The sequence below is a fragment of the Sardina pilchardus genome, chromosome 24, assembly GCF_963854185.1.
Source record: "Sardina pilchardus chromosome 24, fSarPil1.1, whole genome shotgun sequence".
Lineage (NCBI taxonomy): Eukaryota > Metazoa > Chordata > Actinopteri > Clupeiformes > Clupeidae > Sardina > Sardina pilchardus.
In genome coordinates this window covers 10,870,646-10,892,733 of record NC_085017.1, presented here as the reverse complement: position 1 = coordinate 10,892,733, position 22,088 = coordinate 10,870,646, and the positions used below count along the sequence as shown (strand labels likewise).

The 22,088-nt window shown below is 43.4% G+C and overlaps 2 protein-coding genes across 2 annotated transcripts in view; both read left to right on the top strand.

Annotated features, from left to right (window-relative positions):
- The first annotated feature begins 1,647 nt into the window (after positions 1-1,647).
- Positions 1,648-17,752, top strand: mtx1b (metaxin 1b). Its single transcript, XM_062529187.1, has 8 exons — positions 1,648-1,771; positions 6,525-6,594; positions 7,656-7,735; positions 10,129-10,221; positions 13,489-13,671; positions 14,958-15,034; positions 15,652-15,809; positions 16,833-17,752. Exons 1-8 carry the CDS (start codon positions 1,691-1,693, stop codon positions 17,066-17,068), a joined length of 978 nt encoding a protein of 325 aa, XP_062385171.1. The 5' UTR covers positions 1,648-1,690; the 3' UTR covers positions 17,069-17,752.
- A 2,126-nt stretch (positions 17,753-19,878) lies between these two features.
- The window catches only part of LOC134073146 (thrombospondin-3b-like), a 16,559-nt gene continuing 14,349 nt past the window's right edge, over positions 19,879-22,088 (top strand). Inside the window, exon 1 of the mRNA XM_062530131.1 lies at positions 19,879-19,984. Within this exon, the coding sequence (XP_062386115.1) occupies positions 19,879-19,984 (106 nt within the window). The remainder of the gene's footprint in view (positions 19,985-22,088) is intronic.

Sequence of the window (22,088 nt, the reverse complement as noted above, 5' to 3'; positions counted from 1 at the left end):
ATGTAATCATTGTTAGATGTTGTAGAGGTGATGTTTGCAAGCCTTCAAATGCAATAAACAAAACATCTGTGTTAAGTATCTAAGTATCTTACTTTCATTGCTGTTTATTTCTTCCTCCACACTCATCCCTGTTGAATGAAGAGGGATTTACCATCGCCTGTACCATGGTGTTACAGTATATAATTCTTGGTGTTACTTGTCACGTTTGTGTCTTGTAACGTTGTCTATGTTCAATATTACATCAGTGAAATTCACACGCGACCACTGAATTTTCTTACCAGCAAACTTTCAACTAGGCCTCATGGCCTCAGCTCTGCTAGTCTCATCTCAATTGCGCCACCTAGTGGTATCAATGGAGGCCAAATTAGTGAAAAAATGAGGGAAGGATGCCTGAATTATGAACACATGTTTTGGAATGAGAGTGTGATTGTGAAATTCAGTTGTGTGAATCCCCAGATGTTGCATCTACTGCATTGTGTGAGATGGAGCTACAGAAAGCCTAGCGCATATGACAAAAGAAAAGCCATACACATCTAATATTTGTAATCATTTCCCAAAAAGGCTTTAATGTTTATGTAATTGTTAACACAGAAAGAGTTCTCCTTAATAAACATAACCCAATTGGTAACCTTAGAAATACTTACTTCTAGACTACATATTTGAAAGTATAGAACTAGAGCCAAGAGAGAGCTGACTTGAGACACTCTTTGATATCACCACAAAAGTTCCAAAAAACTGTGCTGAATGGCTGTATCACAGGAGGGTGGGATGTATCTGGATCCTGGAGGGCGCAGTCAATTAACTAATTGACTACTGACCAAGTGATTGGCTGTTTTAAGTTTCAAAACATCCATCATCCAGAAACTGGCATGGAAAAGCGCCTCCATTCTTTCCCAGACTTTTATGGGAGTGTCACTACTCGCCACTTTTCTTTACCGCTTTGGGCCTACCCATTCATCACTCTTGTGCTCAGACTAAGACAGAATGTCGTGTCATATGCTATATATGTGTAGTCTCTCTTCTCAAATCAGAGCCATAAAGAACACAGTTTCAGGCCGTGCAAAGACATGTCCATTGTACTATGGATGAACACGTTGGCCACATCATTGCAACTGCAAGTAAATGCATGTGCACACCTGTGTACACACACAAACACACACAGACACACACACACACACACACACACACACACACACACACACACACACACACACACACACACACAATCAACACCATCGTCATCATCATCATCACCATCATCAACATCATCATTGTGTTCGTATACTGTGTTTATTGCTATTGTTATGCTTTGGCAATGAAAAAAAAGAGTGTAATTCCCATAGACTGTATAAAATCTTTGGGTCATTCCCATAGCCCTCCGGAACTGAATTAAATTGCCTAGTGTTTTGGCGCCACCCAGCGGCAGGAGTGTGTAAACATAATGACATGGTTCCTCTGTTGAAACCTTCTTTTCTCTTGTCTACCTTGGTGTTTAAAACAAATCTTCATGTACACTGACTGCTCCGACAGACATTGCCATGCTCCATACAATTAAAGACACCTACACTGTGTGATGAACCGGGTCTGATGGTGAGATACTGCAGTCCACTGACATCGACAGAAACCATAGCAACAGCAACAGAGTGACGACGAAGTACTTCCGAGTGAAAAGTCACTCTGTCACTAAAACATGGCTGCCCCCTTGGAGTTGTACAGTTGGAAAGGCGACTGGGGTTTACCCTCTGTAGACGCTGACTGTTTAACTGTCCTGGTAAGATTCACGATTTATGGTCATATTAGTGGAGCAGCGGTAGAATTGCAAAGTTTGGAAGCAAGTTTTGTCTTGAAGTACGCCAGATATATCCAGTAGCTGTCTCGGTGAGGTGACCCGCCCATCGTGTCATAGAGGAGCTAGCTAGGTGTGTTTTACGCTATGTGGGACACTTGTCAGCGCTATTTTCTGTGACAAGCTGCCTGTCCTGAACAACATTAGAAAGAAACAGCAAATAGGCAACCAGGCATTAGCATGAACGCATCAGTGGACAAGAGTTGCTAGTGTGTTGAAATGTCAAATGAATTACAATTGCCTCAGGGGATGTCATTCCCTATATCAGATCACTTTGTAAAACGAACGGCTCACTGGCTGCATCGATTGGGTTTATTTATTTAATTAATGTCCTATTGGAGTTGGTCACTGTAGATGCAGTTGCGCCAGGACGTGTGTAGAAGGTAGAGTATTGATAAACACATGTTGCCTAAATGCCATGGGGTCAAACAGCCAAGGGCCTAGTAACATATTCCATCAGGCAGGGCACCTGTTTTGTAGCCCGTCTGTTCCTGGGTAAATGAATTGAGTATTTGAAGCACAAAGACTATATAGCCCAACAGTAACATTCAATTAATTGACATAGCTAAGCACAAGTAACTGGAGCCAGTCAGTCCTCAAGTCAGGTTTTGTGATAATTGCTTTGCTGTTATAGAAATGGTTCTGTTTTTATATAATTTAGCTTTGTTTTTTTATTTACTCCTGTGTGCCTGTTGTTTGAGGGAGGAGATTAACCAGCTTTCTGTCACAGCTGGCTAAATAGCAGCACTCCATAGTTCTTGCTAAGACAAAGGAGGGGGGGACAACAAACAGAGGGAAAACAGTGTAAATATACAAAGACCAGTCCCCTCCCCTCCCCAAAAATGTCTAGGCACGCATGGCTTCCTATGAACAATCCATCATTCAGGGGTACTGTTGAGTTTAAATGTTGGTTTTACTGCTTGTGTGTGTGTGTGTGTGTGTGTGTGTGTGTGTGTGTGTGTGTGTGTGTGTGTGTGTGCCTCTCTGTCTTTTTGTCTGTGTGTGTGTGTGTGTGTGTGTGTGTGTGTGTGTGTGTGTGCATATTACATCTGTTACTTCTTGAGTTAATAGACAGGATATATGCGCTTAGCTTAGAGGTCCCCTCCAGAAATGTTGGCACTGTGACAGACGGCAGTGATGTAATCCCATCCTGGGGCAAGAAGCGGAGATTTCCTCTCCTGCGTCCCCTGTCAATTCAGAGTCTTATGCGTTTACTGGACCAGATTAGCAGGGCAGTGGGTCAGTAGCACAACAGCTGTATGCAGCTGGCCTTGTGCTGCCATTAGAGCTGCCGCAGCCCCTTACTATGGCTCTGTAAGTTGTCACTTAGCAGGAGACCCCTATTCACTCCCTAAAAGGTTTTTTTTCCCCCTCGGACATATTCTAGCTGAATAAACATATCCAGTAAACCTCCTCCCCTTTCTCTCCCGCCTAACTTCCCTCCTGCTGTCTTCACCAGACATGGGTAATCCTTGAGTTAATGGTAGGAAAATATTTAAACTTATTTCTTCACCCCCCCCCCCCCCCCCCCCCCCCAGCCTCCCTAATCTTTCTTTCACGCGGAGACATTTCCTGTCTCTGGAGTCGACCAGCAGAGACAGAGCGACGGTTTACGGTTACCAAGCACACTCAGGAGACATGGCCGAGCAGGATACGGTGTCCCGTTACCATGGGTATACTTTTGGAAGGAGACGCTGTGGTCACAGTCAGTCTGTGAGGGTGGGGTGGCATGGGATGGGGGCGGTTGACTGACCCCTAATTATGAGAGCTGGACCTCATGTTGTATGCTCTCAGTGGTCCGTCTAAAGAGTGGTGGGCTTTTATCTCGGTGTTTATGTAGGGTAGTATGTGCTGGGAGATAGAATGTAGTGGTGCTTTGAAAACATATAGAAGAAGTCACTTTTGTGAAACATACTTTTTGTTATACTCTGCTTTGCATAGAACTCTAGGCTACACAAAGCGTAAATAGTGGCAGGTCTCTGTAGTGCTATTCGGTTATTAAGTGATGTAATAATGGGATAATAGATCTCTTTCCGGGTCCAAAGGCTTTCAGACTCACTTGTATTTCTCCATAGACAGTCAAATAAGCTTTTTTTTTCTCTATTCTGAGTATTCTTTAAGAAAATAGTCTTCTTACTACTGACTTGTTGCCTCAACCTACTGTAATCAAATCCTATTTTTCGTGGAAGCCTGGACGTTACCCTTGAATATATCTGTTCGAGTGCCTCAAGGTGTTCGAGGCTAGCGCTGCTGTGAAGTCTCTTAAATCCGCGGAGATGCGGCTGGAGGCTCCTGGCTGTGCAGACGTGTCATACGATCTCCCGCCGCAGCTCAGACATTTTTTTTTTGTTAACACAGGACCGCAAAATGTTCCAGCATCATCTGGATCTTTATGTGTTTGCTTTTGTTTAGTTTAGGGGGAGTTGCTGAGGGCCCCACCATTACTCTCTTTCTCTCTCACTGTCTCTGCCTCTCTCTCTCACACACACACACACGTACACACACTCAAACACGAATACACACACACACACACACACACACACACATAAACACACTCTTTCTTACACACACACACACAAACACTCTCTCTCTCTCTCCCGTTTTCATACTGCCTGGTCTGATGCACAGCTTTTGTTGGCTTCTGGAGCTCTGGTTGCTCAGGCTCAGAGATTGGCATCCAGGGCCTCATTTTACAGGCGCAACAGGAGCGTCCGTCTGACTTCAAAACCTCCGCTCCCTTTTTGCTCTTTGATTAGGAGCAGCATGACGTAAGAGTGTGAGGGATTTAAGACTCGCTTTGACCAGAAATGCCTATTCCATCCTATAAGGCCCAGGTTGTGTTCGGCCTTTCCAAACCAAGACCTTACCGGCAGAAAGTCGCACTCTCATGGTCTAGTGTGCGGTGGTAAAGTTATGACCAGAGGCTTGTTTGTTTCTTGAGTAATTTGTCATTTGTCAAATTTACACTTTGTTTTCATATTGCCAGATAAACAAAAGCAGTTAATACAAGATGGGGGAGGGGGGATGGGGGCTGAGGGGTAGACAGACCTCCGAGACTCTGGAATGTGCCGATGGGGATATTTTCATTTGATGTTTTTAATAGTGGTTTCCTGACTGTTAGGCAAACGGGGGGTTGTACCTCAGACAAGCCTCATATGATCCTTCAGCGTTCTTCTCTGTTCTCTCTCACACACACACACACACGCACGCACACACGCACACACGCAGGCACGCAGGCACGCACGCACGCACACACACACACACACACACACACACACACTTCATTCACTATTGTGGTCATGCTGTCTTTTTTTATATATTCTCTCATGTGTGTGGTCATTATCTATTTATCTCTCTCTATCTTTCTCTCTCTATTTTTCTCTCTCTGTTTAGTCCTCCTGCCACCCCATGGAGGGTTAGCCAGCCTCTGCTGCTGTCAGATTCCTGTCAGCCCCTGTGGTTATGGATGCTTGTGCATTGTAATGACATGCAGCTGTGATGCAGACTTAAACCTGTTTACAAATCTGACAAGTTTGGAGTCGGTCCAGACGCACCATTTCCCTCAAAATGGCCTTCAGTTGTGTCTGCTGGTTGTTGTAGAAGAAAAGCAGGTCTTTGGTCCAGGCCACACTGAGAATGCCAACTAAAGTGGAGCATTCACTGACTGCATGCACTGCACCAAATAGCAATAGAGGTAAAATAAAATAATAATAATAATAATGATAATAATGATAATAATAATAATGATAATAACAATCATAATTCGATTATTTTTTTATCAGTATTGAGATCACGATTATTCAATGATTTTGGAAACAACTGCATTCAACAGCAAATAATCGGTATATTTCAACCATGTTGTTTTCATATCCGGAAATCATAACCGATCATTAATCAATTCTTTTGATTAATTGCAAAGCCCTAGTCTGCAGCACATCCTCGCTGCTCTTGCGTCTGGTGTAGCGAGTTCCATTGATTATAGTGGAAGTTAAGGCCCTGTGTCCGCCAATCACGTTTTTTTGTGCTGTCCTCAACCTCCTTTTCTCAGCATGTCAGTCAGCGCTCTCAGCACTTGTTGAGAGGTTTCCCCCCTCTTCAACTTTGATTGGTCGTCGAGAGAGAGAGGTGACATTGACGAGCCCGGCGCTGTTCTAAAAGTTTGAACAGATTTCAACGTTGAGCATTCTGAGCGCGGTCAGCGTTGAGGGCTTTTTTTCCGCCAAGGGCACTGAGCGCTGTGAACACTGAACTTCACAGAATTTGTACAGAAAACAGTCACTGCGATTGGTGGACACGGGTCCTAATTGCAGTGTGCGCTCCATACACAGTTGTTGCTACAGTTGTGCTCTCAGCATAGCCCGAGACCTTGGTCTTCAGCATGCCTGCTGCTGCAGGCTTTTGTGGTGTGGTCTGCCTCACTCTCTGGGAATCAGACAAGCCTAATCCTCTGTTAATCTTCACCCCTCTTCTAATGGGATTAAATATTCTTTGATCACTCAGCATCAGTGGGTTTTTGATGCTAAAAGGTTTCAAAAGATCTGAAAAGTGTTTGATTGGATGTGTTCAAGTTCAAGCAACATAACTCTTCCTCACCACCTCTTCTCTTCTCTCTCTCTCTCCTTTCTGCATTGTCTCTCTATCCCCTCTCTTTCTCTTCCTCTCCCTCATTCTGTCTCAGGCCTATGCCAAGTTTGCTGGGGCACCACTTAAAGTTCACAAAATCACCAACCCTTGGAGGAGTCCCACCGGTGAGTCTGCATTGCACTAAGACTGACAGTCTGGTGAGAGAAAGAGAACTTGATGAATGAAAGTGGTGGAACTGTTGAGTGGGGGGAATTGAAAGTGGTGAAAAACATTTTAACACTTTCCCCTTGACAGAGTAATGCGGGGGTCAAAGGTTGCGGGATCATTACCGGGGAGGCCAGCGGGTGATGGAACCACTTGACTCCACTTTGCATGAAAACCCAATAACCTACATACTTAGCCACGACCCCACCCCCAAAAAACCTACATACTTATTTACCCGTGACCCCTCCCCTAAAAAACCTACATATACTTATTTACCTGTGATCCGCCACCAGAAGACCTACATACTACATACCTACATACAGCAACACCCCCCCCCCCCCCCAAAAAAAGGAAGTTGTGGTTGAGAGGAGCTGCATGATATACGATGAGTGGAGGTTTTACACCCCCACTCTCACTTTCACTGGGCCACGGGTCGTAAGGGTCAGAGATCAAAAGGTCATCGATCACCTGACTTCCTCCACACTAGCTAACTAGCTCCTTGCTGTGTCTGCTTCAAATGCTGCTTCTCACCCACTTTTGTGTCCTCTGTTTTTTCTATCACTCACTCTCACTCTCTGAAAACCATGAAAACTGTACTATACTGTAAGATATACAGTAAGATACTATAAGCTGTGCAATTAATCGATTAATCGTGATGATGACTGATTATGTTATTATGAAAATAACATAATCAAAATATAATCATTATTTTGCTATATTCAGTTTCATAACAACGCTCTCCGTTTGTCTTGAGTTCTTGTGTGCATTTTCTTTTTATGTGTATTTTTCCCTGTTTGATTATATCTCAAATTCAATTTAGAAATGTAAAAAATGTACATTTTGAATGTGGATAATAGTTCCAAAATCACTGAGTAATCACGTTTAATAATCGTGATCTCAATATTGAACAAAATAATTGTGATAATGATTTTTACCATAATCGAGCGGCCCTACTGTAAGATTCCTCAACATTATGACAGTGCTCTGGTCCATACGGTTTATGTGCTGTTCTCTTCGGTAGGTGTTCTTCCTGCACTGAAGACCAGGGAGGACGGTAGTGTTTCACAGCCCAGTAAGATCATCATTAACCTCCGGAAACAGGTGAGCGACCTCAAGTCCTAAATGGATAAGCCCCGTAGAAAGCTCAACACAAACACTCTCACACACACACACACACACACACACTCACACACACACACACACACAAATGCAGATAGAGGGAGAGGAAACAGATGAAGAGGATTGTCAGTGTATTAAAGGAAAAGACAAAGAAGCATAAATTTCAAGTTCTGCTTCTCTGGAAACAGGTGATTTTTTACCCCGGTTTATTCAAATGATGACTTCACCAAAACAGGAAGCTTTCGAATAAAAATACACAAAAGCCATGAAAAGAGCTGTGTTAAATGCATGCATATAGACACACACACACACACACACACACACACACACGAACACATGAACATGGACACAAACACATGGACACTGTTAAATACATGCATATGGGCACACAGACACACATAGACACTGTTAAATAAATGCATGTACACACACACACACACACTCACACATGCATATGGACACAGCAATTACAGCATGTCTAGAACAGGAAACACTCAGACTTTGACATCTGGAGGCATTTGATGGTCTCGTAGAGTCATCGTGGAACAGGATGCTACAGAGGCCTTCTGTCCCTGAGGTTGAAATTAACACGGTATGCCGTCAGCAAAGCTCTTGCAGACACCCTATGTTCAGTGTGTGCGCGTGTGTGTTTAACCGAGACTTGATCACAGTCTTAAAGCACAGACGGCCTAGCGCAGCAAAAGCCAAACATCTTCATGATAAGGTACGCTACTGTTTTATGGCTTCTCGAGGAATCTCATAAACAGCGTTAGCGTCAGCGAAAACACCTTGTGTTCCATGGCTGTATATGACACGTGTGCTCCAACACCGTCAGGTCTGGTCTGTTACGTAAGACGTAGTGAAGATATGGAAGACGTTTAGGAGTTCTGTAAACTGTTATGTTTACTTATAATCGTTCACAACCACATCTCTATCGCACTGCACCCTCCTGGGCATGATAGATAATGGCCACAGCTGAGGTGTCCCTATGTACAGTATACGTACAGTATATATACAATATGCTGTATAGAGGAAGATGGGGGAGGTGGTTGACACCATGCATGGTAGAAAGGAAAACATTTCATTCCTTCACCATATAGACCTTGATATAAAACGTAACACTTATCATTGACACCTTACCATACCAATCTATTCCTTACCAAGTCATTAGCAATCAGAGAGACCACAGTTGGCCTCCCAAGTGTGTGTGTGTGTGTGTGTGTGTGTAGTTCCTACTACGTAGAGTAGGGACATCCCTCGCCATCTTCAAAAAATGTCTGAAAAACCAACTCTTCAAGAGAACATCTCCTCTCATAGCACTACTACAGACAATTTCACTCATTGATGCACTTACTACACTCATTGATGCAGTTATTGTGTTTTTTAAATTGTTGTTTGTTGAATTGCTCTTAAAATCTTTAAATGTTTTTACCATGTTGTAAGTTGCTTTGGTTAAAAAGCGTCAGCCAAATGTGTGTGCGTGTGTGTGTGTGTGTGTGTGTGTGTGTGTGTGTGTGTGTGTGTGTGTATATACTGTATGTCACTTGCACTGAGTGAGCACTTCACCTAAAGCCAGAACTCCGTTAAGAGCCATGTCCTCCTCTCACCTGCTCTACTCTGAGTCCGTCCGCCTCAATCCAATTCATTCCACTCCGTCATGTGTGATGCCCAGATGGAAGGCATTACTCGCATTAGAATGCAGTTAGCACCTCTCTGTTTGGCATAAGACCACAACCAAGCGCTGTGCCTGGCCGACACGGGAGCCTGACCGAGTTCGGGCTGAGCCTCGATGGGCTTGTTATTGGTAAATAAGGAAGCAGCGTGTTAATGAGGTGTGAAAGGGGCTCTTTTAGGTCTCTGTGAGTTGGGATCTGAGGAGTAATGAGTGGAGTGTCTTTGCTTTTACACGCAGAGTAATGCCACTGGTTCCTGGCAGCACCAAACTGAGCAGAGTAGTGGTAAACGTCTGTGCCCGCTGTGGGCCTTGGCACATGGTTTTTATGGGCAGTGGGTACTGGCACAGACGTTTATGGGCCCCCGGGTCTCGTGGAGACCTCGTGGGCTTTGATACACAGCTGGTGTTTAAAAAGTGTCTTGCATTTTTGTTCTGTTTCAAAAGTTTTGCCCTTTGCCTTCCTAACATGAAAAGTAAATATTAAGAACAGGGTCTGATATGTAATTATGGATAATTATAGTAGCTAATTGAAATGATAAACAATAACATTAATACATCAGCATAAATTACAATGATAACATACAGGGGAGACAGAGATTATAACTCACTTTTATATGTATTTCTACAACATATAGCTCACTTTTACATGTGATTGTGACTTAACACAACAAGTGTCATTTGTGTTTTTCCCTCTTTGCAGAAGTATAATGCAGACTACGACCTTTCAGCCAAGGAAGGAGCCGACACACTGGCCTTCGTCTCGCTGCTGGAAGAAAAACTGCTCCCTGCACTGGTATGAGTGAGAAAAAAAAAAAAAAGTTAAAACAAACATTTTAATGGAGGTGTAATTTACGTACTTATGCATTTAACACAAGCTTTTAAGTGACTTATAGGGAGCCAGTCTCTCTGGAGCAACTTGGGGTTAAGTACCTCGAACCCATTAGGTTTTGAGACTACTGCATGCTAGCCAAGTTCCCTAGAAGTGATTGCATCAACAAAGGCCTCCATTAGTTATGCATCATGTACTGTTATGAATTCAGCTCTTTAGCTCTTTATAAATTTGAACTCAAAATGATGAAGTAATGTTCAAAGCAGTCCATTGTAAAGGTGATGTAATAATAGCGGTGCCGCTAGCAAAGCTCCTCTTACTTACTCATGAAACACTATTATAAATATTCAAGGTTAGAAGGCTGCAATCAGAGAATTGTGAAGCGTTTTCCTTTAAAAAAAAAAAAAAGAAAAGAAAAGAAAAGAAAAAAAGCCTTAAATGAACCAATTAACTATTTACCAAGATAGTTGGACATTCATTTCATAGTTGACAACTGATAGAGTAATCATTGCAGTCTTAAGTTAGTCACATCACATGTTTTTATTAATCTTCTGTGTGTTTTTCTTTTAATAATGTTTACAGCCTTTACCCACTGACACTTGTACCCACATTCTCTGCTCTCATCTCCTTCATGTCTTCATCGTTGTCCTCTGCATCTGCCCCTCATTACACTGCTACCTGCCCCCTAGACACACACAGTAGTCTGTCAGTGTTTCAGAGAAGCCGCCCTGCCGTGCCTTTTGATTGCTATCTAAATGTGAAAAGGCTGTTTGACTTTTAGGCTGTGCCAGAGCTGGTGGAACCCTGAGGATTTAGGAATGTTGGACATCTTTTTAAAAATGAACCAAATGAACAATTCCCGACAAGCCAGTCAGTAGCAGATATCGTTACTTCTGAGAAGTTGTCCCGGTGTGACCTTTGAAGCTTGCTCACACAGTCCCACTTATCCCACAGTGGGAAAATACCTGGTAGCAGCGGTATTTTCCTACTTTCTCACAAATGTTATCCTTATTTCTTGCAAAATCAAGTCATTTTCACGGATACTGACTAACACATTTCTGTTGATGTTTAAGAAGCTAGCCAATCCATTTTTTCCACTCTCACAAGGTTAGCCAGAATTGAAACCTAAAAGGACATGCTAACAAAATTAGCCAGATCTACAGTCTATCCAAACCGCCTTTGTATTTTCTGTTAGCAATTTAGATTTTGGCAAATTCCAAGCTTGAAAAAGTGATAAGGGGACTTGGCTGGCCTTTAGGTCCTTCTCATTGTGTTAATGACACTGCCTGGATTGAGGCGTCCATTTCCTCTATAAAAGGAGACATAGTCGTGTTGGCACAGCAGGAAGAGGATGTCTAGTCAGAAAAGATGATGGCCTTCCAGCGGTTTGTCTCGCTGGGTCTCCTCCTTGTCCTCACTGGCTTGTCAGTGGTGGGTTGAGGCTCTCCAAACCCTCATGTCCCTGCATACAGTAGTATGGAAGAGTGAGGCTCTGAGCATCATCGTTTTTTTTTTTCCGCTGAAGTAGCCTACACAACTAAGGCCCTTTTCTCACAGTTTTTGCAGGAGCAGCAGAGCAGGTGTAATGTATTTTCTTTTTTTTTTTAAAGATTATTTTTGGGCTTTTATGCCTTTAATCAGACAGGACAGTGTAGGGTGACCGGAAACGAGTGGGAGAGAGAGTAGGGTGGGATCCAGAAAGGACCACGGGGCGGGAATCGAACCCGGGTCGCCGGCGTGCGGTGCAGGTGCCCCAGCCAGTCGCGCCACGACTGGGGCCGTAATGTATTTTCTTGTGATGCATTTTTATTGGAGGATTGGGGTAGTAGATAAGGTAAGGTAAGGTAAGGTGCATAAGGTACAAGGAACATTCAGTCCGCAGATCAGGGCAAAGATGTGAAAACAGAGCGCTCTACAATCTTTGCTTCAGGGTGTACAGTAAAACGATGCGTCTTCACATAGCCTAACAAAGAATGGACTTAGCTAAATGTCAATTTTGACCTCAATGCAGCCCTCAGAAGTGCTTAGCTGGAAAAGTGCTTAAGTCAGTGGCTGATTGCGTGCAAGAGTTGTATACATAAGAAAAAACAGGATTTTAGTTCCTCCCAAAACGCGTAAATGGCTTCATGGCACATAAGACTTAAGAAAAGGGCAGAATGCTCCGAGGCTGAAAAGCGATTAGTCAACTTTTGTTGACTTGCGCACATTTATCCCAAACTGTACGAGTCTGTCGAAAAATGAAAGCGTTTATGATCTTTATGATACTCCAAGGCATTTCCCACCAGGACGCACACAAGGAATGCATCCACCATTGACAGCGACGTAACTCTCTGTTCTAAACTCCAACACCTGACCTGACTCCTGACTGATCGCGACCTCTGACCCAGCCCTTTTGACCTATATCACTAACCGTGACCCAGTAATTTATGTAATTTATGTAATTTATGTCCATGACCTTGCCATGTCCCTCTTCCAGCCTATTCTGTGTTTGCACACCAGTACAGTATTACTGAATTTTAGCTCTTAAATTTTAGACTTAAACTTTAAATGATGTTGATTATTTGTTGGTACCTTCCAAGTGAATAGTATTTATTTATTTTGCCTTTGGTTGTCCTTTTATGTCCCTCTTGCTGACCCTTACAGTCCTGAGATGATGTCTATGGTTGGGCTAAGTTAGCCCTAACCTTTTAAACACCTGCATGCACGGAATGTGTTCTGCTTCAACATAATGTCCATTTAAATCCAAAACATGAACGTGAACAAATAGAATAGAATATATACTTTTTTGATCCCGTGAGGGAAATTCGTTTCTCTGCATTTAACCCAATTTAACCGAATTAGTGAACACACACAGCACACAGTGAACACACAGCGAGGTGAATCACACATTAACCCGGAGCAGTGAGCTGCCTGCCCAACCAGCGGCGCTCAAATACATTTGTATGGAAGAATGAATAAAGCATAAGTTGATGAGCAATCACTTATTAAGAGCACAATTATGCTCCTTTCCCCTCTCTCCTAACCCTCCACACCTTTTCCCTTTCTCCTACAGTAAGTCTCTGTATATTTTTCCTTTCTCCTAACCCTCCGTATATTTTTCCCCCATCTTCCGGCTTCATTTTTCTTCCGCCAGTGCCCGTTGCTTTTCTTAGGTTCTGTATATGGTTATGATTGTTGTGTTTATTTATTTGTTTGTTTGTTTGTTTGTTTGCTTTGTATGTTCGTCTTCAGATCTACACCCTGTGGGTGGATGCCAAGAACTACGTGGATGTGACACGCCGCTGGTATGCGGAGAACATCACCTTCCCCCTCAACTTCCTGCTGCCCAACCGCATGCACAACCAGCAGATGGAGAGACTGCGGCTGGTCAGGGGAGACCCTTTTCTAGAGCCGGGAGAGGAGCTGGAGAAAGAGGTGAGGGCAGAGAGAGGAGCTGGAGAAAGAGGTGAGGGCAGAGAGAGGATCTGGAGAAAGAGGTGAGGGCAGAGGAAGGAAAGAATAAAGAAAAGGTGAGAAGAAAGACTAAAGAAAGAATGAAAAAGGAAGTTAAGAAAGAAGTAAAGAAAGAAAGATAAGAAAGAATGGAAGTTAAGGAGGAAAGAAAGAAAAAATAAATGAAAGAAGAAATGGGTGAAATTAAGAATTAAAGAACAAATAAATAAAGCAGCAAAGTGTGTGTGTTGATGGAGGGGGGGGGGGGGGGGGGGCGTTGCATATGGTCCTGACCGAGCCACTGCAGGAGCCAGAGGAGCATCTGGAGAGGGAGGTGAGGCAGTGGTTGGAGAACGTAGATCTCTGCCAGGGCCCAATGCCACATCTCACAGTATTTAGCGAAAGAGAAACTGAATCTGTTGAAGCTGCCCCCATTAGTCAGAGCCACTTGAAAACAAACGTCACTGGAATCATAATCTTTGTGATGGAGTGAAGACAAAGAGGAAGACATAATGGAGGGAGAGACAGTAAACGCAGATCGAAGATGATTAAGATGATAAGTGAGAGAGCGGTCACGTACAGTGGTAGAGAAAGCAACGACAGGAAAGGGGGAAGAAAAATCAAATGGAGGAAAAAGAGAGAAAAAGAGGTCAGTGAAGGAGGAAAAAGAAGGGGGGATGATAGAGGGAGGTGGGTAATGAATGATAGAATGATGGCGATAATGAAGCCGTGGAGATGGCTGTTTTGATATGCCACGATGGCCTTACCAGGTGCATTAGCGCATCACTCATGGCCTGCTACTATAAACGGTCTCCACTTTATTTGATGAAAGGATCTTCTTCCATTCATAGTCCAATATGGATGACCCCCGGAGGTCAAGCAGGCTTCATGAAAACTAGCCTAAGCATGGCCACTGTTTACAAAACACTGAGGTAATGGGATTAACCGTTGGGTTACTGTGGCAACCACCCACTGGCATCAGTGTTTCTGGAACTGAAGGAGGGTAATGAAAAGAGGAGAGGGAGCAAAGAGTGCCCACTGCACTTTTTCACGTAGCTTAACTAATGTCATGCAATTGCATGCAATTACACTGCTTACACTGGTGCGTTGGATCATTACGGTTATTATAGTGCTTTGAACGTTTTCAGTTTTAGCCATGATGTAATGCTTGCATAAGCTAGATGAATAGATGGATGGATCTAAACAGAAGATATGAAGAGGGAGTGCTGATTGGTCAGCTTTGTAACCAAACGTCCATCTGTCTGTAGCTCTACCAGGATGCACTGGAGTGCATGACCCTCCTCTCGCAGCGGCTGGGGTCACACAAGTTTTTCTTCGGAGATTCGTAAGTGACCTTCGATGGAGAAAAATACCCCATTCCCACATACATCTCCTTAAGTATTTGAACACATGCTAAAGTTGACTATAAAGAGGAATACAAAATCACCTTTTGGAAACCGATAGAGGGCCGCGAAGTGAATGCAGAAGTGCCGTTCACCCTGTTACGAGTTGATGAACCGCTGAAATAATTTTGGAAACATTATGTTACTGTACGAAAAACTCTTAAATGTTGCTTTAAGGACATCAATTTTCTTTGTGAATAAATAATTTTATTGTAAATAAATAAATGTTTTTCCTTAAAATACAGCGCTCATAAGTATTGGAACTCCTATGTTCCAAAAGATGATTTTATATTCCTCTGTATAGGCAACTTTAGCATGTGTTCAAATACTTATGGAGGTATCTGTATAATGAATGTTTAACACTCTGTAAAGCGCCATGAGACATGTGTAATGTTTTGGAGCTCTAGAAGTGAAATTGCGTTGAAAATTGAAATAATAAAAAACATTCACCATATGTTATGATGACATATGGGAACGCAAGTTAAATATTTAAATGTGAACGTTTACTGAGAGACGGAGATACACTGTGATTTGATGTCCATCTGGTGCTTGTCTCCAGGCCGTCGTCTCTGGACGCGTACGTCTTCGGCCACCTGGCTCCTCTGCTGAAGATCAAACTACCTAACGGGAGACTCCAGAACCATCTCACATCTCTTAACAACCTGCGGCAATTCTGCACCAACATTCTCGTCCTCTACTTCCCCTCTGATGTCCGAGGTTAGTGACCGTTTTCATGCTATGTTTAAAAGGTTAACATTGTCTGAGGTCGAGTGTACAAGTGGACACTTTTGTCCTAAGTGACATGGGCTAGCAACGGCAGTCATCGACTGTTGTTGTTGACCAATTGTCGGAGACTGCAATGTTTGGGAGTGTTGGTGCTCTTAATGATTTATTCCTGTGTAAACGTTATTCAGTATTCAATATATTTGTACTCTTCATTTTGTATTCACTTTGCAATAACAGTTTTATCAGTTTTATCTCTGTGTCGTCCAAAACATATGCAAACTGACTTTCACACTCACAAATGTAACAGCGCTGTTGGCCAAATGCTTCAGTTCTCCACAGCGCACACATCATGCACCACCTGTCTCTGTCAGAGCGAAGTCGGTCTAGTTCCAGCTTGTTCTCCAAACCGGTCAATGCTTTGACTGATGTGGTCCGGTGCGGCCTAATGCAACCCAGAAGCAGAGGTGGAAAAGTCCAGCTTCAGAAAGTAAAAGTCCTACCACATATCTGTGCCAACCACTCACTTAAACCAGCTGATTCTAAGGTAGAGCAGCCAATTGACGAGATCACCTGTGTTAAGTGCACAGATAGAACCAATACATGATTAGACTTTTACTTTCTGAAGCTGGGGTTTTCCACCTCTGCCCAAAAGTTACATAATTTCCTGTGTCTGACTCTGACCAATTTGATAATGTAATAATTTTTCCGCTATTCTGAGTAGCCTTTAAGAAAATTGTCATCTACTACTGACTGCCTCAACCCAATGAAATCCTATTTTTCGCGGAAGCCTTGGAGTTACCCTTGAAGATATCATCTTCACAGCTGCAGTAATTACTCTGTTAAAGTTTAGCGATTTTGTTTTGCGCAGAGATGATGATGACAAAGTTTACAAGTTGCAAAAACTGCCAGGCTACACTAGTAAACGTCTTTTCACGTAAAAGCTGTTGGGCCCGTGACATCGGACTTCGAACTGAATATCAACTGACCCCCTAAACCACATTCTGTCCATTTCAGAGCCACCCACTCGCAAGATGTCCGTCCAGCCTGACGGCGGGGACATTGACAACGAGCCCCACAAGAGACGCAACCAGTTCCTGTCTGCGCTGGTGGCCATTGGTGCTATGCTGGGCTACGCCATCCTGACGGGCATCATCTCCCTCAAGGACCTCCGGCCCCAGGGGGCGATAGAGAGCATCCCTGTGAGCGTGGAGGAGGAGGAGGAGGAGGAGGAGGCAGAGGAAGATGAGTAGCAGAACCAGGGAGATGAAGATGATGGAGACCGTAGGGGACGCCACAGTTAGAAGTGAACAGGTGTTTGTGTGACAGACTTTGACTCGAAGGGTGGGGATTGCAGCTCTCTTCTCCCATTCCTTTTTTTTTTTTTGGTTTGTTTTTGTTTTTTAAGTTAATCTGCCAAAGAGCACAAATAACCTCACTCATGAGTAATCACTGGTTAAACACTATGCCACATGTAGGACATGCCCTTTGTTAATATTGCTGTTATTCATTTTTTATTTGTTCAATATTTTTGCCATCAGATCATGGCTTCATTGCTATGCTGAAACAGGGAAACACTGATGTGATTGGGTATTGTACTGTACCAAGACGCTCCAACTGATCTTGACACCGTAATGGTACTGTATACCTCTTTTTCAGAGTTTGTCATTATTTTTCGGTTCAGGTCTCAAAACACATTGACTTATGTTTTGTCAGGTTTTTACTCAGGCAAACAGAATTGATTGACTTGATTTCAGGTCATTAAAAAAATGAAGTCATCTTTCACAGACTAAAGGCTCCTGACTCAGTTGTGTTTAGTGTGTTTAGTCTCCGAACCCGTTCCTCCTTAGCCTAGAAATCTAGACGCCCCTGGGGTAGTCTAGCAACTCTCCATTGACTTGGGAGCTGGAAATGTGAAACAACGATCAGGCCAATCACATTGTGTATAGAGTTGGTGGGCGGGTTTAACATAATGATGACTGACGTGCGACCATAATTTGCGACCATTAAGCGTGGTTGCCCCATCCTGCTACTGCTGCTACTTGAAAACAAGAAGATGATTGATTGTAGCGCAATCCTATTATGTGGAGAGGGAGTTTGAAAGACAACAGTTTATCCCACCCCTCCGATTGAGCCCTGCCTATGGTGAGCTTCCAGACCCTACATGTTGATGTGGGTCTGGCTCGTCAGGCTAGTTCTTCCTCTCTCCAGACCTTCAACCACAGCAGACTGTGGGTGCCTCTCAACTTCTCTCCTCGATCCTCGATCCTCGATGCTCGGGCCTCCAGGCTCCTACCCACTGATCTATAAGTAACCCTGGATAGACTATCCCATTGTTGCCGCCCCATCATTCTTTATGTAGGTCAGTGAGGACGAGTACTGAGGAAGGAAGGACACGAATGAAAGGCATCCTGTGAGTGGTGGTAGCGTAGTGGCTAAAGAGCTGGGCTAGCATGCAGTAGCCTGAAAAGTTGTGCGTTCAATTCCCGGCTTCCACCGTTGTGCCCTTGAGCAAGGCACTTAACTCCAAGTTGCTCCAGGGACAGTGTATAGTCCTTTGTAATATAGTTGACATGTGTTAGTCACTTTGAATTAAAAGTGTCTGCTAAATGACTACATGTTAATAAGTGTAAATGTTAAGATTTTCTGTATCTGACAAAATATTAAAAGGACATTGAAGGTTGTTTTAGACGAGCCCTACACATCTACATCTTGAAGTTGAACATAAGTATGAGTCACAAGCAAGAAATAAACTAGGCGCATGTAGGGCTTTAGCAAAACAAGATGCATTTTATTGGCCACAGATTGGCCACAGTCGGATGTTTAACTAGAATTGTGGTTTGTGTGTCACAATGGTCCATGTACAAAGAGTCTCTAAAATGGGATAGGGGCAATTATACATGTTGGCAGTGTCATCCTGGTTCAAAGGCACTTACACTCAAAAAAAAGTTCTAGTGCAGTTCACTACCCCTGTCTTCTTTCGAGTAACATTTTTCTACAGTAAGTGATTCCATTAAATTTTAACTTTTCTTCCAGTCTGCCCTGGTAAAGCACTGAATGAGTTAAGGCAGACAGTAATGTGTATATGCGAGCCTGCCATAACATGTTATCATTATGTTCATAAATTAGGAATAAATGTTTATCAGAGGAGTGAGCTGTTAGGCTTCGGAATTGATGTCAAAAGAGTCATGCAGCTCAACTGTAATGGCACTGCAATGTCTAGCCACAGTGAAAAGAACAATTAATACTTATTACTCAATGAAACTAGACAAATGTTCTTTATCAGATGAGAGTGCTATTTTGTGAATAAACTTGGCCAGAGAACTAATGATGATAAATTTTCGTTTGGCCTACTTCATGAATACATTACATTAACAGTGCGTTAAACAAAACAAAAAAAAGTTAATCAAACAAATAACTGAAGCCCGTTTATAAACACCACAGTCAAATTCATGGATGTTTGGTGAGGATATTGGAGACGTGTTGCAAAGGAAAACCAAGTTGTGGAGGAAGGGGCTTTAAACAGGCCATGATCATCCAGTCTGTAGTTGTATCTATCAGCAATTAGTGAGTAATTTTACGGTACATCATCAAACAATGAGGTCTGCCTGACGAGCGTCCATTAATGTAGGGAAGGAAGACGCGTGTTTTAAGGGGGGAATCGCGTGGCATAGTGGTGTGGTTCGGAAACGCATCGTAGAACGGGCAGCAGCTGGATTTTCAATTTCCAAGATTTCCAATAGCCCGATGATAGATCTCTCTTCTCCCCCAACACAGTAATTGTCGCCTGCGGTCCAACTGTTTCTCATTAGCACGAGGAACGTGTTCGGCTCTGGGTACCCCAAGCGGAGTGAGTCGGCATCAAGACATCCGTTGAACATTCTTCAGCCAAGCTCGCAGGTCAGCGCACCAACTCAGCCGGTCAGCTGTGCAGGAGCCCACATTATCACAAGAGCGCACAGTGCAGACGTCCACAGCAAACAAGCAGACTTTTTTATTTTGCAAAACATTTCTAAGTTTTTTTTTCCCACTGCGCGTAAAAGTGTCGAGGATAACACTATCAATGGGAGCAGAAACGCGCAGAGTGGAGTTCCGCGGACTGCTGGCAAAATTGCTTATTCTGTTCGTGGTACTGCAATGCCACCTCACCTATTCCTCAGAAATGCAAGGTAATCAAAACGAGCTGTTTTTATTAAGAGGATAGTGTTGCTCAATTAATATCCATAGTATTTCATCCTTGTGATTCGATATTGTGTTTTTTCCCACATAACAGACGATTAGTCCCAAGTTCCGTTTAGTTAGTTCCAACCTTTCGCGTAGGTTAATATTTAACCCCATTGTCTCTTTGTGGACAAATCTTCTCGCTTAACTGCACAGTGGAAATTAGATGCAAATGTAGCATGCGTTTCTACAGCTCAAGAAGGTGTGTGCGTGCGCATGTTTAACTTTTTTTTTTGCATGTCATGAGATGTTATTTAAGTAAAATATATTTATGTGCCTTTGCACTTGGAAGAACCACGACAGTGCCACTCAGCACAACTAAAGTTCCCAAACGTCTCTTCTTCACTCAATTCAGTGATATGATAGTCAACTTGTGTTTTTATGGAGGACTTGGGTGTTTTCAGTCCAGATAGAAAAAAAGAAACTGCCACAGGTAGTTAATGACACCGTCAAATAGGTTGATAGTGAGGGTTTGGCAAAGTGTTAGTCCTGAAAGAGTTTGTTATAGAGTCACACATTCACTAGCCTATATACATAGCCATAAGGGCACCATGACAAACGCACTATAGGACAGCAGCTGAGTGATGGGAGTTCATATAATGGGTGTGGAAAGTGATAGGAGGGAGCAATCTTCAGGAGTATCTTCCTGACAAAAATCAAAAAAGGAGAAAGTGGCAGCAGATAAAGAGAAAACTACTACCAATAAAGAATGAGGAAACGACTGAACATAAGACATCATGTTGTAGCTGTGTTGAGAGAGATTGCATTATAACATACATTGACACTGAGAGAGTGTGTGTGAGAGAGAGAGAGCGAGGAAGAGAGAAAAAGGGAGTGTATGAGAGAGTACAAGAGTGTGTGTGAGACAGAGAGAGAGAGTAAGAGGGAGTGTATGAGAGAGTGTGTGTAAGACAGAGAGAGAGTGTGTGTGTGTGTGTGTGTGTGAGTGTGTGTGTGTGTGTGTGTGTGTGTGTGTGTGTGTGTGTGTGTGTGCGTGTGTGCGTGCGTGCGTGCATGCGCGTGTGTGTGTGTGAGAGAGAGAGGGGGGTGGGGGGACATCGGACAAAGCCATGTTTTCCTTTGGGGCGAGACACAGGCGGCATGGTGGTTGCCCCCAGGAGTGTTGATCTTTCCCCCTGGCCTGATGCTGGCACCCTGCGCTTTGATTTTCTGCCATGTGTCACAGCGAATGAATATGAACTGCCAAGGAACTGGACAGGGTGACCCACACAACACACTGGGGCAGTGTTGGGGCAGTTAGGGCTGAGGGTAGGCTAGCAGAGAGGGTACATTAGAGAGGGGCTGAGAGACAGAGGGAGGGAGACACTTATGTTCCTTATGTTATACTTATCAGCTGTGAGAGGGTCAGAATCATATAGCAAACAACATCCATATATGTAAAAATAGTCAGAGAGAGAGAGAGAGAGAGAGAGAGAGAGAGAAGGAAGTGAGTGAAGCAAGGGATGCAAGGGACTTCTGAAGTAATGGAGAGGGGGAAAGGGTGAAGGTGGTATGGAGTGAGGTGCGTGTGTGTGTGGGGGGGGGGGGGGGGGGCGGCACAACCAGACTTATTGCCTGCTGAGTTTTCAGTGAGATGTGAGTGTGTGTGTATGTCGGTGTGTGTGTGTGTGTGTGTGTGTGTGTGTGTGTGTGTGAGAGAGAGAGAGAGAGAGAGAGAGAGAGAGAGAGAGACTCAGACAGCAGCTCTGCACACTGTAGCCAGACTGCAGGTCAGCAGCCGTCGGGATGGACTTCACAAATGTGTGGACTGACCACCAGCACGTCTGGGACATCCACTCAGTGCTGCTCACTACATTATGATGAAAATACTATAGATTATAGCACCCGTATTTTGGGAAGAAAAGTAAAATTAGGCAGACAGAAGCAAATAATGTGATGTGATTAGCTATAGTGACTTGAGATAACATCTTCATTTGTATGTCTATTGTTTACACGTCCAATTAAGTAGAAAATAAGAAAGAAAGATTAAAAAAAAAAAACCCAGAAAATTTGCTCTGTGGTTGGTCTGGAAACAAACCCATTGACATCCAT